At 37.7% G+C, this 25,151-nt stretch overlaps 1 protein-coding gene across 1 annotated transcript in view; it reads right to left on the bottom strand.

Annotated features, from left to right (window-relative positions):
* Nucleotides 1-25,151, bottom strand: part of LOC116371856 (transient receptor potential cation channel subfamily M member 1-like) — a 37,220-nt gene that overhangs the window by 5,286 nt on the left and 6,783 nt on the right. The window contains exons 3-6 of the mRNA XM_031820941.1: nt 24,703-24,877; nt 3,610-3,630; nt 1,412-1,556; nt 300-505 (exon numbers count right to left, since the gene is read on the bottom strand). Of these exons, the coding sequence (XP_031676801.1) occupies nt 300-505; nt 1,412-1,556; nt 3,610-3,630; nt 24,703-24,877 (547 nt within the window). The remainder of the gene's footprint in view (nt 1-299; nt 506-1,411; nt 1,557-3,609; nt 3,631-24,702; nt 24,878-25,151) is intronic.

The following is a 25,151-nucleotide window of genomic DNA, read 5'->3' as shown; positions in this document are numbered from 1 at the left end:
CCAACCAACCGGCTGGCCAGCCAGAAAACCATTTCAGCCAGTTAGCCAGCTAGCTAATCAATCAAGCCTTCATCCAATCAGTCAACCAATCAACCAGTCATCCATTCACTCAACCAATCAACCAGTCATCCAATCACTCAACCAATCAGTCAACCAATCACTCAACCAATCAACCAGTCATCCAATCACTCAACCAATCAGTCAACCAATCACTCAACCAATCAACCAGTCATCCAATCAGAGTCGACCAATCAACCAGTCATCCAATCAGTCAACCAATATCCCCGAAAACCACTGACGTAGTCCTTTGTTGTCCCTGTCGTCCTGCTCTCCCTCTGTTCTCCTCTTGCAGCGACGACAGACGTGTTTCAGAACGATATGGATGTGGCTGAAGATGATGAGGGGCGGAGGGAGGAGGGGCCGGTCGTGGAACTTCATGATCAGCTGGTAACGCTGGAACTTCCAGATCTGGTTGGAGACGGACTTGACCTCTAAGAAGGTGTTGCTGTTGGTCAGAGGTCAGGACGGAAAAAGCGGATCAATCAGGGAGCTGTTTTTTTTTACCAACGGGGTTAAATCCCAATGTCTCCTGCACAACACCACAACACAGTCAACTACATGAATGAACCAGGTTAAATCCCAATGTCTCCTACACAACACCACAACACAGTCAACTACATGAATGAACCAGGTTAAATCCCAATGTCTCCTACACAACACCACAACACAGTCAACTACATGAATGAACCAGGTTAAATCCCAATGTCTCCTACACAACACCACAACACAGTCAACTACATGAATGAACCAGGTTAAATCCCAATGTCTCCTAAACAACACCACAACACAGTCAACTACATGAATGAACCAGGTTAAATCCCAATGTCTCCTGCACAACACCACAAGACAGTCAACTACATGAATGAACCAGGTTATATCCCAATGTCTCCTACACAACACCACAACACAGTCAACTACATGAATGAACCAGGTTAAATCCCAATGTCTCCTACACAACACCACAACACAGTAAACTACATGAATGAACCAGGTTAAATCCCAATGTCTCCTACACAACACCACAACACAGTCAACTACATGAATGAACCAGGTTAAATACCCAGGTCTCCTACACAACACCACAACACAGTGAACTACATGAATGAACCAGGTTAAATCCCAATGTCTCCTACACAACACCACAACACAGTCAACTACATGAATGCATAATGCATGATGTAATGACTGTAGCTGTCCGTATTGTCTGTAATGACTGTGATTATCACACCCTGAATGGAGAGGGTTTTCATTGGACCGACTGCTCGCCACAAAGTTATGGCTTCACTTCAGACCTCGTGCTGCTCCCTACCGTTCCGTTACGCTGGTGTCAGAAGTGGGATCCACGACTTACTTGAAGACAGCGATGAGTAAGTTGACCAGGAGGATGTTGGCCACCAGCAGGTAGCAGGCCATGATGGCTGGAGTGAGCCAGGCTCCGGGGATACAAGGAGGTAGCTTCTTCCCATCCTCATCGTACATGTTATCACCACATGGTGCTGGAAACAGGCTCAATGTCAGTCCACAGTACTACTACTGATACTACTACTACTCCTACTGATACTACTACTACTACTCCTACTGATACTACTACTACTACTACTACTGATACTACTACTACTATACTACTACTACTACTACTACTACTACTACTGATACTACTACTACTACTGATACTACTACTGATACTACTACTACTACAACTATTACTACTGATATTACTACTACTACTACTGATACTACTACTACTACTACTACTAATATTACTACTAATACAACTAATACTACTACTACTACTACTGATAATACTACTACTACTACTACTACTACTGATACTACTACTACTACTACTACTGATACTACTACTACTAATACTACTACTACTACTACTGATACTACTAATACAACTACTACTACTACTGATAATACTACTACTACTACTACTGATACTACTACTACTACTACTGATACTACTACTAATACAACTAATACTACTACTACTACTAATACTGATACTACTACTACTACTACTACTACTGATACTACTGATAATACTACTACTACTACTACTGCTACTGATACTACTACTATTACTACTACTACTACTACTGATACTACTACTACTACTACTACTACTGATACTACTACTACTGATACTACTACTACTACTACTGATACTACTACTACTGATACTACTACTACTACTACTACTACTACTACTACTACTACTACTACTATACTAATACTGCTGCTACTACTACTACTACTACTACTACTAATACTGCTACTACTACTACTGCTACTACTACTACTACTGCTACTACTACTACACTACTACTACTACTACTACTACTAATACAACGACTACTACTACTGTTACTACTACTACTACTACTACTACTATTACTGATACTACTGCTGCTACTACTACTACTACTACTACTAATACTGCTACTACTACTACTGCTACTACTACTACACTACTACTACTACTACTACTAATACAACGACTACTACTACTGTTACTACTACTGTTACTACTACTACTACTACTACTACGATGGTACTTTGCCATGAAGAAAATTGTGACTTTCGTCAGCCCTTTAAAAGTATTTTCATGGTAATCGAAGAATTTCTAAAAAAGTTTTACTTAAGCAAAAGCAGTGAAATATATTAAAATATCTGGTCTTATTACTTCGATAGGTTACTATGGCAACTTTTTATTTATTTTATTTTTTACAATTGATTCTTAACACTCTTTTTCAAACCCCAAAGGGCCCGTCCAGCAGGGAATTCATAATACCAGAATGAATGGCTAAAACAACTTGTACATTTGCTGTATTTTTCAATTGATCAAAATGTGATTCGTTCGCCTGAATCAATTGATCTAAATTTGATTCGTTCGCCTGAATCAATTGATCTAAATTAGATTCGTTCGCCTGAATCAATTGATCTAAATTTGATTACTTCGCCTGAATCAATTGATCTAAATTTGATTACTTCGCCTGAATCAATTGATCTAAAATGGATTCGTTCGCCTGAATCTATTGATCTAAATTTGATTCGTTCGCCTGAATCAATTGATCTAAATTTGATTCGTTCGCCTGAATCAATTGATCTAAATTGGATTCGTTCGCCTGAATCAATTGATCTAAATTGGATTCGTTCGCCTGAATCAATTGATCTAAAATTGATTCGTTCGCCTGAATCAATTGATCTAAATTTGATTCGTTCGCCTGAATCAATTGATCTAAATTTGATTCGTTCGCCTGAATCAATTGATCTAAATTAGATTCGTTCGCCTGAATCAATTGATCTAAATTTGATTACTTCTCCTGAATCAATTGATCTAAATTTGATTCGTTCGCCTGAATCAATTGATCTAAATTTGATTCGTTCGCCTGAATCAATTGATCTAAATTTGATTCGTTCGCCTGAATCAATTGAATCGTTTGATATAAAAGCAAAACGCTGGTTTTGTCCAGTATATTTTGTACTGCGGTAGTACATCATGTAGGATTGTATGAGTGTATTGTACAATTAGATACTTACGATTGATTTCCATTGCATAGACTACCAATCAACCATGTGACGGAAGTGGAAAAAGATGAGAGAGAGAGGAAGAAAGATAGAGAGAGACAGGGAGACAAAGAGAAAGAAGGAGAGAGAGAGAAAGATATAGAGAGAAAGAGAGAGAGAGACAGAGACAGAGAGAGAGAGAGAGAGAGAGACAGAGACAGATATAGAGAGAAAGAGAGAGAGAGAGACAGACAGAGACAGAGAGAGAGAGAGAGAGAGAGAGAGAGAGACAGAGACAGAGAGAGAGAGAGAGAGAGAGACAGACAGAGACAGAGAGAGAGAGAGACAGAGAGAGAGAGAGAGAGACAGAGAGAGAGAGAGAGAGAGACAGACAGAGACAGAGAGAGAGAGAGAGAGAGAGACAGAGAGAGAGAGAGAGAGACAGAGAGAGAGAGAGGGGAAGAAAGATAGAGAGACAGGGAGACAAAGAGAAAGAGGAGAGAGACAGAGAGAGAGAGAGAGAGAGAGAGAGAGAGAGAAAGATATAGAGAAAGAGAGAGAGAGAGACACAGAGAGAGAGAGAGACAGAGACAGAGGGAGAGAGAGAGAGACAGAGAGAGAGAGAGAGAGACAGAGAGAGAGAGAGAGAGAGAGAAAGAGAGAGAGAGAGAGAAAGATATAGAGAAAGAGAGAGAGAGAGAGAGAGACAGACAGAGACAGAGAGAGAGAGAGAGAGAGAGAGAGAGAGAATGAGAGAGGGAGAGAAAGAGAGAGAAAAATCTGAGCAACAGAAGAGAACAACAGTACAACAACAACAACAACCAAAACTAATAATCAATAACCAACATGAGTCTGCCAAGAGGAGGACCGTGCCTCTCCATTGGGTAGGATTTGATTAAAATAATTTTGATTAAATTGAATGCAATGTAATACAAAATAAATATAATCATCCCTTCAGTTTTCACTTCAGGAACATTAATTTGATCCCATTAGTTTGCTCACCAATCACATCGATTAACTATAGAGACGTTCCATTGCCATAGAATGGATCCCATCAAATATGTCAGATCAGTAGCTAAATGGATTGGTGTCTGACCTCTGGTCGATGTTGTTGTGTCTATACCGTCTATAGAGTTTAATAATGGATTGGTGTCTGATCTCTGGATGATGTTGTTGTGCCTGTTCCGTCTATAGAGTTTTATAATGGATTGGTGTCTGACCTCTGGTCGATGTTGTTGTGTCTATACCGTCTATAGAGTTTAATAATGGATTGGTTTCTGACCTCTGGTCGATGTTGTTGTGTCTATATCGTTTTATAATGGATTGGTTTCTGATCTCTGGTCGATGTTGTTGTGTCTATACCGTTTTATAATGGATTGGTGTCTGACCTCTGGTCGATGTTGTTGTGTCTATAGAGTTTTATAATGGATTGGTGTCTGACCTCTGGTTGATGTTGTTGTGTTTATAGAGTTTTATAATGGATTGGTTTCTGACCTCTGGTCGATGTTGTTGGGTCTATACCGTTTTATAATGGATTGGTTTCTGATCTCTGGTCGATGTTGTTGTGTCTATACCGTCTATAGAGTTTAATAATGGATTGGTGTCTGATCTCTGGATGATGTTGTTGTGCCTGTTCCGTCTATAGAGTTTTATAATGGATTGGTGTCTGAACTCTGGTCGATGTTGTTGTGTCTATACCGTCTATAGAGTTTAATAATGGATTGGTTTCTGATCTCTGGTCGATGTTGTTGTGTCTATACCGTCTATAGAGTTTAATAATGGATTGGTGTCTGATCTCTGGATGATGTTGTTGTGCCTGTTCCGTCTATAGAGTTTTATAATGGATTGGTGTCTGATCTCTGGATGATGTTGCTGTGTCTATATCGTCTATAGAGTTTTATAATGGATTGGTGTCTGATCTCTGGATGATGTTGTTGTGTCTATAGCGTTTTATAATGGATTGGTGTCTGATCTCTGGATGATGTTGTTGTGTCTATAGAGTTTTATAATGGATTGGTGTCTGATCTCTGGATGATGTTGTTGTGTCTATACCGTCTATAGAGTTTTATAATGGATTGGTGTCTGATCTCTGATCGATGTTGTTGTGTCTATACCGTCTATAGAGTTTTATAATGGATTGGTGTCTGATCTCTGGTCGATGTTGTTGTGTCTATACCGTCTATAGAGTTTTATAATGGATTGGTATCTGATCTCTGGATGATGTTGTTGTGTCTATAGAGTTTTATAATGGGTTGGTGTCTGATCTCTGGATGATGTTGTTGTGTCTATACCGTCTAAAGAGTTTTATAATGGATTGGTGTCTGATCTCTGGTCGATGTTGTTGTGTCTATACCGTCTGTAGAGTTTTATAATGGATTGGTGTCTGATCTCTGAATGATGTTGTTGTGTCTATACCGTCTATAGAGTTTTATAATGGATTGGTGTCTGATCTCTGGATGATGTTGTTGTGTCTATAGAGTTTTATAATGGGTTGGTGTCTGATCTCTGGATGATGTTGTTGTGTCTATACCATCTATAGTTTTATAATGGATTGGTGTCTGATCTCTGGATGATGTTGTTGTGTCTATAGAGTTTTATAATGGGTTGGTGTCTGATCTCTGGATGATGTTGTTGTGTCTATACCGTCTATAGAGTTTAATAATGGATTGGTGTCTGATCTCTGGATGATGTTGTTGGGTCTATACCATCTATAGAGTTTTATAATGGATTGGTGTCTGATCTCTGGATGATGTTGCTGTGTCTATACCGTCTATAGAGTTTTATAATGGATTGGTGTCTGATCTCTGGATGATGTTGTTGTGTCTATAGCGTTTTATAATGGATTGGTGTCTGATCTCTGGATGATGTTGTTGGGTCTATACCATCTATAGAGTTTTATAATGGATTGGTGTCTGATCTCTGGATGATGTTGCTGTGTCTATACCGTCTATAGAGTTTTATAATGGATTGGTGTCTGATCTCTGGATGATGTTGTTGTGTCTATAGAGTTTTATAATGGATTGGTGTCTGATCTCTGGATGATGTTGTTGTGTCTATACCGTCTATAGAGTTTTATAATGGATTGGTATCTGATCTCTGGATGATGTTGTTGTGTCTATAGAGTTTTATAATGGGTTGGTGTCTGATCTCTGGATGATGTTGTTGTGTCTATAGAGTTTTATAATGGGTTGGTGTCTGATCTCTGGATGATGTTGTTGTGTCTATACCGTCTAAAGAGTTTTATAATGGATTGGTGTCTGATCTCTGGTCGATGTTGTTGTGTCTATACCGTCTGTAGAGTTTTATAATGGATTGGTGTCTGATCTCTGAATGATGTTGTTGTGTCTATACCGTCTATAGAGTTTTATAATGGATTGGTGTCTGATCTCTGGATGATGTTGTTGTGTCTATACCGTCTATAGAGTTTAATAATGGATTGGTTTCTGAACTCTGGTCGATGTTGTTGTGTCTATACCGTCTATAGAGTTTAATAATGGATTGGTTTCTGATCTCTGGTCGATGTTGTTGTGTCTATACCGTCTATAGAGTTTAATAATGGATTGGTGTCTGATCTCTGGATGATGTTGTTGTGCCTGTTCCGTCTATAGAGTTTTATAATGGATTGGTGTCTGATCTCTGGATGATGTTGCTGTGTCTATACCGTCTATAGAGTTTTATAATGGATTGGTGTCTGATCTCTGGATGATGTTGTTGTGTCTATAGCGTTTTATAATGGATTGGTGTCTGATCTCTGGATGATGTTGTTGTGTCTATAGAGTTTTATAATGGATTGGTGTCTGATCTCTGGATGATGTTGTTGTGTCTATACCGTCTATAGAGTTTTATAATGGATTGGTGTCTGATCTCTGATCGATGTTGTTGTGTCTATACCGTCTATAGAGTTTTATAATGGATTGGTGTCTGATCTCTGGTCGATGTTGTTGTGTCTATACCGTCTATAGAGTTTTATAATGGATTGGTATCTGATCTCTGGATGATGTTGTTGTGTCTATAGAGTTTTATAATGGGTTGGTGTCTGATCTCTGGATGATGTTGTTGTGTCTATACCGTCTAAAGAGTTTTATAATGGATTGGTGTCTGATCTCTGGTCGATGTTGTTGTGTCTATACCGTCTGTAGAGTTTTATAATGGATTGGTGTCTGATCTCTGAATGATGTTGTTGTGTCTATACCGTCTATAGAGTTTTATAATGGATTGGTGTCTGATCTCTGGATGATGTTGTTGTGTCTATAGAGTTTTATAATGGGTTGGTGTCTGATCTCTGGATGATGTTGTTGTGTCTATACCGTCTATAGTTTTATAATGGATTGGTGTCTGATCTCTGGATGATGTTGTTGTGTCTATAGAGTTTTATAATGGGTTGGTGTCTGATCTCTGGATGATGTTGTTGTGTCTATACCGTCTATAGAGTTTAATAATGGATTGGTGTCTGATCTCTGGATGATGTTGTTGGGTCTATACCATCTATAGAGTTTTATAATGGATTGGTGTCTGATCTCTGGATGATGTTGCTGTGTCTATACCGTCTATAGAGTTTTATAATGGATTGGTGTCTGATCTCTGGATGATGTTGTTGTGTCTATAGCGTTTTATAATGGATTGGTGTCTGATCTCTGGATGATGTTGTTGGGTCTATACCATCTATAGAGTTTTATAATGGATTGGTGTCTGATCTCTGGATGATGTTGCTGTGTCTATACCGTCTATAGAGTTTTATAATGGATTGGTGTCTGATCTCTGGATGATGTTGTTGTGTCTATAGAGTTTTATAATGGATTGGTGTCTGATCTCTGGATGATGTTGTTGTGTCTATACCGTCTATAGAGTTTTATAATGGATTGGTATCTGATCTCTGGATGATGTTGTTGTGTCTATAGAGTTTTATAATGGGTTGGTGTCTGATCTCTGGATGATGTTGTTGTGTCTATAGAGTTTTATAATGGGTTGGTGTCTGATCTCTGGATGATGTTGTTGTGTCTATACCGTCTAAAGAGTTTTATAATGGATTGGTGTCTGATCTCTGGTCGATGTTGTTGTGTCTATACCGTCTGTAGAGTTTTATAATGGATTGGTGTCTGATCTCTGAATGATGTTGTTGTGTCTATACCGTCTATAGAGTTTTATAATGGATTGGTGTCTGATCTCTGGATGATGTTGTTGTGTCTATAGAGTTTTATAATGGGTTGGTGTCTGATCTCTGGATGATGTTGTTGTGTCTATACCGTCTATAGTTTTATAATGAATTGGTGTCTGATCTCTGGATGATGTTGTTGTGTCTATAGAGTTTTATAATGGGTTGGTGTCTGATCTCTGGATGATGTTGTTGTGTCTATACCGTCTATAGAGTTTAATAATGGATTGGTGTCTGATCTCTGGATGATGTTGTTGGGTCTATACCATCTATAGAGTTTTATAATGGATTGGTGTCTGATCTCTGGATGATGTTGCTGTGTCTATACCGTCTATAGAGTTTTATAATGGATTGGTGTCTGATCTCTGGATGATGTTGTTGTGTCTATAGCGTTTTATAATGGATTGGTGTCTGATCTCTGGATGATGTTGTTGGGTCTATACCATCTATAGAGTTTTATAATGGATTGGTGTCTGATCTCTGGATGATGTTGCTGTGTCTATACCGTCTATAGAGTTTTATAATGGATTGGTGTCTGATCTCTGAATGATGTTGTTGTGTCTATACCGTCTATAGAGTTTTATAATGGATTGGTGTCTGATCTCTGGATGATGTTGTTGTGTCTATAGAGTTTTATAATGGGTTGGTGTCTGATCTCTGGATGATGTTGTTGTGTCTATACTGTCTATAGTTTTATAATGGATTGGTGTCTGATCTCTGGATGATGTTGTTGTGTCTATAGAGTTTTATAATGGGTTGGTGTCTGATCTCTGGATGATGTTGTTGTGTCTATACCGTCTATAGAGTTTAATAATGGATTGGTGTCTGATCTCTGGATGATGTTGTTGTGTCTATACCGTCTATAGAGTTTTATAATGGATTGGTGTCTGATCTCTGGATGATGTTGTTGTGTCTATACAGTCTATGGAGTTTTATAATGGATTGGTGTCTGATCTCTGGATGATGTTGTTGTGCCTGTTCCGTCTATAGAGTTTTATAATGGATTGGTGTCTGATCTCTGGACGATGTTGTTGTGTCTATACCGTCTATAGAGTTTTATAATGGATTGGTGTCTGATCTCTGGATGATGTTGCTGTGTCTATACCGTCTATAGAGTTTTATAATGGATTGGTGTCTGATCTCTGGATGATGTTGTTGTGTCTATAGCGTTTTATAATGGATTGGTGTCTGATCTCTGGATGATGTTGTTGTGTCTATAGAGTTTTATAATGGATTGGTGTCTGATCTCTGGATGATGTTGTTGTGTCTATACCGTCTATAGAGTTTTATAATGGATTGGTGTCTGATCTCTGATCGATGTTGTTGTGTCTATACCGTCTATAGAGTTTTATAATGGATTGGTGTCTGATCTCTGGTCGATGTTGTTGTGTCTATACCGTCTATAGAGTTTTATAATGGATTGGTATCTGATCTCTGGATGATGTTGTTGTGTCTATAGAGTTTTATAATGGGTTGGTGTCTGATCTCTGGATGATATTGTTGTGTCTATACCGTCTAAAGAGTTTTATAATGGATTGGTGTCTGATCTCTGGTCGATGTTGTTGTGTCTATACCGTCTGTAGAGTTTTATAATGGATTGGTGTCTGATCTCTGAATGATGTTGTTGTGTCTATACCGTCTATAGAGTTTTATAATGGATTGGTGTCTGATCTCTGGATGATGTTGTTGTGTCTATAGAGTTTTATAATGGGTTGGTGTCTGATCTCTGGATGATGTTGTTGTGTCTATACCGTCTATAGTTTTATAATGGATTGGTGTCTGATCTCTGGATGATGTTGTTGTGTCTATAGCGTTTTATAATGGATTGGTGTCTGATCTCTGGATGATGTTGTTGGGTCTATACCATCTATAGAGTTTTATAATGGATTGGTGTCTGATCTCTGGATGATGTTGCTGTGTCTATACCGTCTATAGAGTTTTATAATGGATTGGTGTCTGATCTCTGGATGATGTTGTTGTGTCTATAGCGTTTTATAATGGATTGGTGTCTGATCTCTGGATGATGTTGTTGTGTCTATAGAGTTTTATAATGGATTGGTGTCTGATCTCTGGATGATGTTGTTGTGTCTATACCGTCTATAGAGTTTTATAATGGATTGGTGTCTGATCTCTGATCGATGTTGTTGTGTCTATACCGTCTATAGAGTTTTATAATGGATTGGTGTCTGATCTCTGGTCGATGTTGTTGTGTCTATACCGTCTATAGAGTTTTATAATGGATTGGTATCTGATCTCTGGATGATGTTGTTGTGTCTATAGAGTTTTATAATGGGTTGGTGTCTGATCTCTGGATGATGTTGTTGTGTCTATACCGTCTAAAGAGTTTTATAATGGATTGGTGTCTGATCTCTGGTCGATGTTGTTGTGTCTATACCGTCTGTAGAGTTTTATAATGGATTGGTGTCTGATCTCTGAATGATGTTGTTGTGTCTATACCGTCTATAGAGTTTTATAATGGATTGGTGTCTGATCTCTGGATGATGTTGTTGTGTCTATAGAGTTTTATAATGGGTTGGTGTCTGATCTCTGGATGATGTTGTTGTGTCTATACTGTCTATAGTTTTATAATGGATTGGTGTCTGATCTCTGGTCGATGTTGTTGTGTCTATACCGTCTGTAGAGTTTTATAATGGATTGGTGTCTGATCTCTGAATGATGTTGTTGTGTCTATACCGTCTATAGAGTTTTATAATGGATTGGTGTCTGATCTCTGGATGATGTTGTTGTGTCTATAGAGTTTTATAATGGGTTGGTGTCTGATCTCTGGATGATGTTGTTGTGTCTATACTGTCTATAGTTTTATAATGGATTGGTGTCTGATCTCTGGATGATGTTGTTGTGTCTATAGAGTTTTATAATGGGTTGGTGTCTGATCTCTGGATGATGTTGTTGTGTCTATACCGTCTATAGAGTTTAATAATGGATTGGTGTCTGATCTCTGGATGATGTTGTTGTGTCTATACCGTCTATAGAGTTTTATAATGGATTGGTGTCTGATCTCTGGATGATGTTGTTGTGTCTATACCGTCTATAGAGTTTTATAATGGATTGGTGTCTGATCTCTGGATGATGTTGTTGTGTCTATAGAGTTTTATAATGGGTTGGTGTCTGATCTCTGGATGATGTTGTTGTGTCTATACCGTCTATAGAGTTTAATAATGGATTGGTGTCTGATCTCTGGATGATGTTGTTGTGTCTATACCGTCTATAGAGTTTTATAATGGATTGGTGTCTGATCTCTGGATGATGTTGTTGTGTCTATACAGTCTATGGAGTTTTATAATGGATTGGTGTCTGATCTCTGGATGATGTTGTTGTGCCTGTTCCGTCTATAGAGTTTTATAATGGATTGGTGTCTGATCTCTGGACGATGTTGTTGTGTCTATACCGTCTATAGAGTTTTATAATGGATTGGTGTCTGATCTCTGGATGATGTTGCTGTGTCTATACCGTCTATAGAGTTTTATAATGGATTGGTGTCTGATCTCTGGATGATGTTGTTGTGTCTATAGCGTTTTATAATGGATTGGTGTCTGATCTCTGGATGATGTTGTTGTGTCTATAGAGTTTTATAATGGATTGGTGTCTGATCTCTGGATGATGTTGTTGTGTCTATACCGTCTATAGAGTTTTATAATGGATTGGTGTCTGATCTCTGATCGATGTTGTTGTGTCTATACCGTCTATAGAGTTTTATAATGGATTGGTGTCTGATCTCTGGTCGATGTTGTTGTGTCTATACCGTCTATAGAGTTTTATAATGGATTGGTATCTGATCTCTGGATGATGTTGTTGTGTCTATAGAGTTTTATAATGGGTTGGTGTCTGATCTCTGGATGATGTTGTTGTGTCTATACCGTCTAAAGAGTTTTATAATGGATTGGTGTCTGATCTCTGGTCGATGTTGTTGTGTCTATACCGTCTGTAGAGTTTTATAATGGGATTGGTGTCTGATCTCTGAATGATGTTGTTGTGTCTATACCGTCTATAGAGTTTTATAATGGATTGGTGTCTGATCTCTGGATGATGTTGTTGTGTCTATAGAGTTTTATAATGGGTTGGTGTCTGATCTCTGGATGATGTTGTTGTGTCTATACTGTCTATAGTTTTATAATGGATTGGTGTCTGATCTCTGGATGATGTTGTTGTGTCTATAGAGTTTTATAATGGGTTGGTGTCTGATCTCTGGATGATGTTGTTGTGTCTATACCGTCTATAGAGTTTAATAATGGATTGGTGTCTGATCTCTGGATGATGTTGTTGTGTCTATACCGTCTATAGAGTTTTATAATGGATTGGTGTCTGATCTCTGGATGATGTTGTTGTGTCTATACTGTCTATAGAGTTTTATAATGGATTGGTGTCTGATCTCTGGATGATGTTGTTGTGTCTATAGAGTTTTATAATGGGTTGGTGTCTGATCTCTGGATGATGTTGTTGTGTCTATACCGTCTATAGAGTTTAATAATGGATTGGTGTCTGATCTCTGGATGATGTTGTTGTGTCTATACCGTCTATAGAGTTTAATAATGGATTGGTGTCTGATCTCTGGATGATGTTGTTGTGTCTATACCGTCTATAGAGTTTTATAATGGATTGGTGTCTGATCTCTGGATGATGTTGTTGTGTCTATACCGTCTATAGAGTTTTATAATGGATTGGTGTCTGATCTCTGGATGATGTTGTTGTGTCTATAGAGTTTTATAATGGGTTGGTGTCTGATCTCTGGATGATGTTGTTGTGTCTATACCGTCTATAGAGTTTAATAATGGATTGGTGTCTGATCTCTGGATGATGTTGTTGTGTCTATACCGTCTATAGAGTTTTATAATGGATTGGTGTCTGATCTCTGGATGATGTTGTTGTGTCTATACAGTCTATGGAGTTTTATAATGGATTGGTGTCTGATCTCTGGATGATGTTGTTGTGCCTGTTCCGTCTATAGAGTTTTATAATGGATTGGTGTCTGATCTCTGGACGATGTTGTTGTGTCTATACCGTCTATAGAGTTTTATAATGGATTGGTGTCTGATCTCTGGATGATGTTGCTGTGTCTATACCGTCTATAGAGTTTTATAATGGATTGGTGTCTGATCTCTGGATGATGTTGTTGTGTCTATAGCGTTTTATAATGGATTGGTGTCTGATCTCTGGATGATGTTGTTGTGTCTATAGAGTTTTATAATGGATTGGTGTCTGATCTCTGGATGATGTTGTTGTGTCTATACCGTCTATAGAGTTTTATAATGGATTGGTGTCTGATCTCTGATCGATGTTGTTGTGTCTATACCGTCTATAGAGTTTTATAATGGATTGGTGTCTGATCTCTGGTCGATGTTGTTGTGTCTATACCGTCTATAGAGTTTTATAATGGATTGGTATCTGATCTCTGGATGATGTTGTTGTGTCTATAGAGTTTTATAATGGGTTGGTGTCTGATCTCTGGATGATTTTGTTGTGTCTATACCGTCTAAAGAGTTTTATAATGGATTGGTGTCTGATCTCTGGTCGATGTTGTTGTGTCTATACCGTCTGTAGAGTTTTATAATGGATTGGTGTCTGATCTCTGAATGATGTTGTTGTGTCTATACCGTCTATAGAGTTTTATAATGGATTGGTGTCTGATCTCTGGATGATGTTGTTGTGTCTATAGAGTTTTATAATGGGTTGGTGTCTGATCTCTGGATGATGTTGTTGTGTCTATACTGTCTATAGTTTTATAATGGATTGGTGTCTGATCTCTGGATGATGTTGTTGTGTCTATAGAGTTTTATAATGGGTTGGTGTCTGATCTCTGGATGATGTTGTTGTGTCTATACCGTCTATAGAGTTTAATAATGGATTGGTGTCTGATCTCTGGATGATGTTGTTGTGTCTATACCGTCTATAGAGTTTTATAATGGATTGGTGTCTGATCTCTGGATGATGTTGTTGTGTCTATACCGTCTATAGAGTTTTATAATGGATTGGTGTCTGATCTCTGGATGATGTTGTTGTGTCTATAGAGTTTTATAATGGGTTGGTGTCTGATCTCTGGATGATGTTGTTGTGTCTATACCGTCTATAGAGTTTAATAATGGATTGGTGTCTGATCTCTGGATGATGTTGTTGTGTCTATACCGTCTATAGAGTTTTATAATGGATTGGTGTCTGATCTCTGGATGATGTTGTTGTGTCTATACCGTCTATGGAGTTTTATAATGGATTGGTGTCTGATCTCTGGATGATGTTGTTGTGCCTGTTCCGTCTATAGAGTTTTATAATGGATTGGTGTCTGATCTCTGGACGATGTTGTTGTGTCTATACCGTCTATAGAGTTTTATAATGGATTGGTGTCTGATCTCTGGATGATGTTGCTGTGTCTATACCGTCTATAGAGTTTTATAATGGATTGGTGTCTGATCTCTGGATGATGTTGTTGTGTCTATAGCGTTTTATAATGGATTGGTGTCTGATCTCTGGATGATGTTGTTGTGTCTATAGAGTTTTATAATGGATTGGTGTCTGATCTCTGGATGATGTTGTTGTGTCTATACCGTCTATAGAGTTTTATAATGGATTGGTGTCTGATCTCTGATCGATGTTGTTGTGTCTATACCGTCTATAGAGTTTTATAATGGATTGGTGTCTGATCTCTGGTCGATGTTGTTGTGTCTATACCGTCTATAGAGTTTTATAATGGATTGGTATCTGATCTCTGGATGATGTTGTTGTGTCTATAGAGTTTTATAATGGGTTGGTGTCTGATCTCTGGATGATGTTGTTGTGTCTATACCGTCTAAAGAGTTTTATAATGGATTGGTGTCTGATCTCTGGTCGATGTTGTTGTGTCTATACCGTCTGTAGAGTTTTATAATGGATTGGTGTCTGATCTCTGAATGATGTTGTTGTGTCTATACCGTCTATAGAGTTTTATAATGGATTGGTGTCTGATCTCTGGATGATGTTGTTGTGTCTATAGAGTTTTATAATGGGTTGGTGTCTGATCTCTGGATGATGTTGTTGTGTCTATACCGTCTATAGTTTTATAATGGATTGGTGTCTGATCTCTGGATGATGTTGTTGTGTCTATAGAGTTTTATAATGGGTTGGTGTCTGATCTCTGGATGATGTTGTTGTGTCTATACCGTCTATAGAGTTTAATAATGGATTGGTGTCTGATCTCTGGATGATGTTGTTGGGTCTATACCATCTATAGAGTTTTATAATGGATTGGTGTCTGATCTCTGGATGATGTTGCTGTGTCTATACCGTCTATAGAGTTTTATAATGGATTGGTGTCTGATCTCTGGATGATGTTGTTGTGTCTATAGCGTTTTATAATGGATTGGTGTCTGATCTCTGGATGATGTTGTTGGGTCTATACCATCTATATAGTTTTATAATGGATTGGTGTCTGATCTCTGGATGATGTTGCTGTGTCTATACCGTCTATAGAGTTTTATAATGGATTGGTGTCTGACCTCTGGATGATGTTGTTGTGTCTATAGCGTTTTATAATGGATTGGTGTCTGATCTCTGGATGATGTTGTTGTGTCTATAGAGTTTTATAATGGATTGGTGTCTGATCTCTGGATGATGTTGTTGTGGCTATACCGTCTATAGAGTTTTATAATGGATTGGTGTCTGATCTCTGATCGATGTTGTTGTGTCTATACCGTCTATAGAGTTTTATAATGGATTGGTATCTGATCTCTGGATGATGTTGTTGTGTCTATAGAGTTTTATAATGGGTTGGTGTCTGATCTCTGGATGATGTTGTTGTGTCTATACCGTCTAAAGAGTTTTATAATGGATTGGTGTCTGATCTCTGGTCGATGTTGTTGTGTCTATACCGTCTGTAGAGTTTTATAATGGATTGGTGTCTGATCTCTGAATGATGTTGTTGTGTCTATACCGTCTATAGAGTTTTATAATGGATTGGTGTCTGATCTCTGGATGATGTTGTTGTGTCTATAGAGTTTTATAATGGGTTGGTGTCTGATCTCTGGATGATGTTGTTGTGTCTATACTGTCTATAGTTTTATAATGGATTGGTGTCTGATCTCTGGATGATGTTGTTGTGTCTATAGAGTTTTATAATGGGTTGGTGTCTGATCTCTGGATGATGTTGTTGTGTCTATACCGTCTATAGAGTTTAATAATGGATTGGTGTCTGATCTCTGGATGATGTTGTTGTGTCTATACCGTCTATAGAGTTTTATAATGGATTGGTGTCTGATCTCTGGATGATGTTGTTGTGTCTATACCGTCTATAGAGTTTTATAATGGATTGGTGTCTGATCTCTGGATGATATTGTTGTGTCTATAGAGTTTTATAATGGGTTGGTGTCTGATCTCTGGATGATGTTGTTGTGTCTATACCGTCTATAGAGTTTAATAATGGATTGGTGTCTGATCTCTGGATGATGTTGTTGTGTCTATACCGTCTATAGAGTTTTATAATGGATTGGTGTCTGATCTCTGGATGATGTTGTTGTGTCTATACCGTCTATGGAGTTTTATAATGGATTGGTGTCTGATCTCTGGATGATGTTGTTGTGCCTGTTCCGTCTATAGAGTTTTATAATGGATTGGTGTCTGATCTCTGGACGATGTTGTTGTGTCTATACCGTCTATAGAGTTTTATAATGGATTGGTGTCTGATCTCTGGATGATGTTGTTGGGTCTATACCGTCTATAGAGTTTTATAATGGATTGGTGTCTGATCTCTGGATGATGTTGCTGTGTCTATACCGTCTATAGAGTTTTATAATGGATTGGTGTCTGATCTCTGGATGATGTTGTTGTGTCTATAGCGTTTTATAATGGATTGGTGTCTGATCTCTGGATGATGTTGTTGTGTCTATAGAGTTTTATAATGGATTGGTGTCTGATCTCTGGATGATGTTGTTGTGTCTATACCGTCTATAGAGTTTTATAATGGATTGGTGTCTGATCTCTGATCGATGTTGTTGTGTCTATACCGTCTATAGAGTTTTATAATGGATTGGTGTCTGATCTCTGGATGATGTTGTTGTGTCTATAGAGTTTTATAATGGGTTGGTGTCTGATCTCTGGATGATGTTGTTGTGTCTATACCGTCTATAGAGTTTAATAATGGATTGGTGTCTGATCTCTGGATGATGTTGTTGTGTCTATACCGTCTATAGAGTTTTATAATGGATTGGTGTCTGATCTCTGGATGATGTTGTTGTGTCTATACCGTCTATAGAGTTTTATAATGGATTGGTGTCTGATCTCTGGATGATATTGTTGTGTCTATAGAGTTTTATAATGGGTTGGTGTCTGATCTCTGGATGATGTTGTTGTGTCTATACCGTCTATAGAGTTTAATAATGGATTGGTGTCTGATCTCTGGATGATGTTGTTGTGTCTATACCGTCTATAGAGTTTTATAATGGATTGGTGTCTGATCTCTGGATGATGTTGTTGTGTCTATACCGTCTATGGAGTTTTATAATGGATTGGTGTCTGATCTCTGGATGATGTTGTTGTGCCTGTTCCGTCTATAGAGTTTTATAATGGATTGGTGTCTGATCTCTGGACGATGTTGTTGTGTCTATACCGTCTATAGAGTTTTATAATGGATTGGTGTCTGATCTCTGGATGATGTTGTTGGGTCTATACCGTCTATAGAGTTTTATAATGGATTGGTGTCTGATCTCTGGATGATGTTGCTGTGTCTATACCGTCTATAGAGTTTTATAATGGATTGGTGTCTGATCTCTGGATGATGTTGTTGTGTCTATAGCGTTTTATAATGGATTGGTGTCTGATCTCTGGATGATGTTGTTGTGTCTATAGAGTTTTATAATGGATTGGTGTCTGATCTCTGGATGATGTTGTTGTGTCTATACCGTCTATAGAGTTTTATAATGGATTGGTGTCTGATCTCTGATCGATGTTGTTGTGTCTATACCGTCTATAGAGTTTTATAATGGATTGGTGTCTGATCTCTGGTCGATGTTGTTGTGTCTATACCGTCTATAGAGTTTTATAATGGATTGGTATCTGATCTCTGGATGATGTTGTTGTGTCTATAGAGTTTTATAATGGGTTGGTGTCTGATCTCTGGATGATGTTGTTGTGTCTATACCGTCTATAGTTTTATAATGGATTGGTGTCTGATCTCTGGATGATGTTGTTGTGTCTATAGAGTTTTATAATGGGTTGGTGTCTGATCTCTGGATGATGTTGTTGTGTCTATACCGTCTATAGAGTTTAATAATGGATTGGTGTCTGATCTCTGGATGATGTTGTTGTGTCTATACGTCTATAGAGTTTAATAATGGTTTGATGTCTGATCTCTGGATGATGTTGTTGTGTCTATACCGTCTATAGAGTTTTATAATGGATTGGTGTCTGATCTCTGGATGATGTTGTTGTGTCTATACCGTCTATAGAGTTTTATAATGGATTGGTGTCTGATCTCTGGATGATGTTGTTGTGCCTGTTCCGTCTATAGAGTTTTATAATGGATTGGTGTCTGATCTCTGAACAATGTTGTTGTGTCTATACCGTCTATAGAGTTTTATAATGGATTGGTGTCTGATCTCTGGATGATGTTGTTGGGTCTATACCGTTTTATAATGGATTGGTGTCTGATCTCTGGATGATGTTGCTGTGTCTATACTGTCTATATAGTTTTATAGTGGATTGGTGTCTGATCCCTGGTCGATGTTGTTGTGTCTATACCGTCTATAGAGTTTTATAATGGATTGGTGTCTGATCTCTGGACGATGTTGTTGTGTCTATACCGTCTATAGAGTTTTATAATGGATTGGTGTCTGATCTCTGGTCGATGTTGTTGTGTCTATACTGTCTATATAGTTTTATAATGGATTGGTGTCTGATCTCTGGTCGATGTTGTTGTGTCTATACCGTCTATAGAGTTTTATAATGGATTGGTGTCTGATCTCTGGACGATGTTGTTGTGTCTATACCGTCTATAGAGTTTTATAATGGATTGGTGTCTGATCTCTGGATGATGTTGTTGTGTCTATACCGTCTATAGAGTTTTTTAATGGGTTGTTTGGATTGTAGAGTTATGAAAATGGGATTCGACTCTTCCATGCGGACTGGTTTGTCTTCCTCTGGGCAGAGACTAAAACCACAACACCTCTTGCTATCTGAAGCAGTGACGTCATCCCAAAGGGGCCCCCTATTCCCTCATTGCCTCTGGTCAAAAGAGTGCACTACATAGGGAATAGGGTGCACTTTGGAATACCACCCAGTATCTCTAGCAGGCAGATGATCACTGGAAAAAAGAGGACCAATCCTTTTCCATTTGTTAAGAGAAACAACACACTTTCTTGTTAGTGGGATCACTTATTAAGGATAAATCTATATGTATCATTGGTCATTTTACTTACACAAACAATACATGGAGAGTTAGTTTTAATGTTAGTAATAACTCATGGAGGACTTTACCATTTTAAAAACTATACCATTTTAAATACTATACCATTTTAAATACTATACCATTATAAATACTATACCATTTTAAATACTATACCATTTTAAATACTTTACAATTTTAAATAATATACCATTTTAAATACTATACCATTTTAAATACTATACCATTATAAATACTATACCATTTTAAATACTTTACCATTTTAAATACTTTACTATTTTAAATAATATACCATTTTAAATACTTTACCATTTTAAATACTTTACCATTTTAAATAAACCTGTCCTTAAAGTCTTTCATTTTAGTCCAATTGATTTAACTCAGTGGATGCATGTGACCAATCAAATCATTATGAGTCCATTACACACTGTCACCAACACACTGTCACCAACACACTGTCACCAACACACTGTCACCTGTCATCAACACACTGTCACCTGTCACCAACACACTGTCTCCTGTCTCCAACACACTGCCACCAACACACTGTCACCAACACACTGTCACCAACACACTCTCACCTGTCTCCAACACACTGTCACCTGTCACCAACACACTGTCTCCAAAACACTGTCACCAACACACTGTCTCCAACACACTGTCACCAACACACTGTCTCCAACACACTGTCACCTGTCACCAACACACTGTCACCTGTCACCAACACACTGTCACCAACACACTGTCTCCAATACACTGTCACCTGTCACCGACACGCTGTCACCTGTCTCCAACACTGTCACCAACACACTGTCACCAACACACTATCACAACACACTATCACCAACACACTATCAGTGTGTTGGTGACAGTGTGTTGGTGACAGTGTTGGAGACAGGTGACAGTGTGTTGGTGACAGGTGACAGTGTGTTGGAGACAGTGTGTTGGTGACAGTGTGTTGGTGACAGGTCACACTGTCACCAACACACTGTCTCCAACACACTATCACCAACACACTGTCACCATCACACTATCACCAACACACTGTCACCTGTCACCAAAACACTGTCACCAACACACTGTCTCCAACACACTGTCACCTGTCACCAACACACTGTCACCTGTCTCCAACACACTGTCACAAACACACTGTCACCAACTCACTGTCTCCAACACACTGTCACCTGTCTCCAACACACTGTCACCTGTCTCCAACACACTACCACCAACACACTGTCACCAACACACTGTCTCCAACACACTGTCACCTGTCTCCAACACACTGTCACCTGTCTCCAACACACTACCACCAACACACTGTCACCAACACACTGTCACCTGTCACCAACACACTGTCACCTGTCTCCAACACACTGTCACCTGTCTCCAACACACTACCACCAACACACTGTCACCAACACACTGTCTCCAACACACTGTCACCTGTCTCCAACACACTGTCACCTGTCTCCAACACACTACCACCAACACAATGTCACCAACACACTGTCTCCAACACACTGTCACCTGTCTCCAACACACTGTCACCTGCCTCCAACACACTACCACGAACACACTGTCACCAACACACTGTCACCTGTCACCAACACACTGTCACCTGTCTCCAACACACTGTCACCTGTCACCAACATACTGTCACCAACACACTGTCACCTGTCTCTTATATTATTATAGTGGGTTATATTATATTATTATAGTGGGTTATATTATATTATTACAGTGGGTTATAATATATTATTATAGTGGGTTATATTATATTATTATAGTGGGTTATATTATATTATTATAGTGGGTTATATTATATTATTATAGTGGGTTATATTATATTATTATAGTGGGTTATATTATATTATTATAGTGGGTTATATTATATTATTATAGTGGGTTATATTATATTATTATAGTGGGTTATATTATATTATTATAGTGGGTTATATTATATTATTATAGTGGGTTATATTATATTATTATAGTGGGTTATATTATATTATTATAGTGGGTTATATTATATTATTATAGTGGATTATATTATATTATTATAGTGGGTTATATTATATTATTATAGTGGGTTATATTATATTATTATAGTGGGTTATATTATATTATTATAGTGGGTTATATTATATTATTATAGTGGGTTATATTATATTAATATAGTGGGTTATATTATATTATTATAGTGGGTTATATTATATTATTATAGTGGGTTATATTATATTACTATAGTGGGTTATATTATATTATTATAGTGGGTTATATTATATTACTATAGTGGGTTATATTATATTATTATAGTGGGTTATATTATATTATTATAGTGGGTTATATTATATTACTATAGTGGGTTATATTATATTATTATAGTGGGTTATATTATATTATTATAGTGGGTTATATTATATTATTATAGTGGGTTATATTATATTATTATAGTGGATTATATTATATTATTATAGTGGGTTATATTATATTATTATAGTGGGTTATATTATATTATTATAGTGGGTTATATTATATTATTATAGTGGGTTATATTATATTATTATAGTGGGTTATATTATATTAATATAGTGGGTTATATTATATTATTATAGTGGGTTATATTATATTATTATAGTGGGTTATATTATATTACTATAGTGGGTTATATTATATTATTATAGTGGGTTATATTATATTACTATAGTGGGTTATATTATATTATTATAGTGGGTTATATTATATTATTATAGTGGGTTATATTATATTACTATAGTGGGTTATATTATATTATTATAGTGGGTTATATTATATTACTATAGTGGGTTATATTATATTATTATAGTAATTAATTATTGTAATTAAACTGTGTTAGTGACCAAGGTTATATCACTAGGAATTAAACTTTGTCAGTGACCAAGGTTATATCACTAGGAATTAAACTGTGTCAGTGACCAAGGTTATATCACTAGGAATTAAACTGTGTCAGTGACCAAGGTTATATCACTAGGAATTAAACTGTGTCAGTGACCAAGGTTATATCACTAGGAATTAAACTGTGTCAGTGACCAAGGTTATATCACTAGGAATTAAACTGTGTCAGTGACCAAGGTTATATCACTAGGAATTAAACTGTGTCAGTGACCAAGGTTATATCACTAGGAATTAAACTGTGTCAGTGACCAAGGTTATATCACTAGGAATTAAACTGTGTCAGTGACCAAGGTTATATCACTAGGAATTAAACTGTGTCAGTGACCAAGGTTATATCACTAGGAATTAAACTGTGTCAGTGACCAAGGTTATATCACTAGGAATTAAACTGTGTCAGTGACCAAGGTTATATCACTAGGAATTAAACTGTGTCAGTGACCAAGGTTATATCACTAGGAATTAAACTGTGTCAGTGACCAAGGTTATATCATTAGGAATTAAACTGGGTCAGTAACCAAGGTTATATCACTAGGAATTAAACTGTGTTAGTGACCAAGGTTATATCACTAGGAATTAAACTGTGTCAGTAACCAAGGTTATATCATATCAATTAAACTGTGTTAGTGACCAAGGTTATATCACTAGGAATTAAACTGTGTTAGTGACCAAGGTTATATCATTATGAATTAAAATGAGTGTTATTGGGTTAGTGACACAGGTTATATCATTAGGAATTAAAATGAGTGTTATTGGGTTAGTGACCAAGGTTATATCATTAGGAATTAAAATGAGTGTTATTGGGTTAGTGACCAAGGTTATATCATTAGGAATTAAAATGAGTGTTATTGGGTTAGTGACCAAGGTTATATCATTAGGAATTAAAATGAGTGTTATTGGGTTAGTCAACCAGCAGAGGAAGTAAAGGACCACACACACACACACACACACACACACACACACACACACACACACACACACACACACACACACACACACACACACACACACACACACACACACACACACAGACCAGACCAGACCAACACCAGGTTTGTTCACACTGGGTTTGAGACTACAGAGATTAGGACCAGAACACAAGGTTTGTTCCACTGGGATCGAGACTACAGAGATTAGGACCAGAACACCAGGTTTGTTCCACTAGGAATGACACTACAGAGATTAGGACCAGAACACAAGGTTTGTTCCACTGGGATTGAGACTACAGAGATTAGGACCAGAACACAAGGTTTGTTCCACTGGGATTGAGACTACAGAGATTAGGACCAGAACACCAGGTTTGTTCCACTGGGATTGAGACTACAGAGATTAGGACCAGAACACAAGGTTTGTTCCACTGGGATCGAGACTACAGAGATTAGGACCAGAACATAGGGTTTGTTCCACTGTGATTGAGACTACAGAGATTAAGACCAGAACACCAGGTTTGTTCCACTGGGATTGAGACTACAGAGATTAGGACCAGAACACCAGGTTTGTTCCACTGGGATTGAGACTACAGAGATTAGGACCAGAACACAAGGTTTGGGATTGAGACTACGACAACACACCACCATCACAACCATCATGGGATTAGGATTGAATTGATCATCCGCCCATGAAACAGGAAACAGAATCTTACTATTAATGCTACTCTTACGGTCTATGGAGTCAGCGAACACTTCCCCATAGATCATCCAGTAAGGCATGTAGAAGATGTTCCTGGCCAGACGCCATGTTGGGATCTCATCAGGGTGCAGGATGGCCTGCCGCGCCACGCCGAAACTCATCAACACCACCAGCATGATCACCACGAAGTACAACATGTCAATCATCTGGAGGACATAGAACCCAACATGTCAGTCATCTGGAGGACATAGAACACAACATGTCAGTCATCTAGAGGACATAGAACACAACATGTCAGTCATCTGGAGGACATAGAACACAACATGTCAGTCATCTGGAGGACATAGAACCCAACACGGACATAGAACACAACATGTCAGTCATCTGGAGGACATAGAACACAACATGGACATAGAACCCAACATGTCAGTCATCTAGAGGACATAGAACACAACATGTCAGTCATCTAGAGGACATAGA

This window comes from Oncorhynchus kisutch, unplaced genomic scaffold (genome assembly GCF_002021735.2).
Source record: "Oncorhynchus kisutch isolate 150728-3 unplaced genomic scaffold, Okis_V2 scaffold3757, whole genome shotgun sequence".
Classification (NCBI taxonomy): domain Eukaryota; kingdom Metazoa; phylum Chordata; class Actinopteri; order Salmoniformes; family Salmonidae; genus Oncorhynchus; species Oncorhynchus kisutch.
This window is presented reverse-complemented; position numbering and strand designations above follow the sequence as displayed.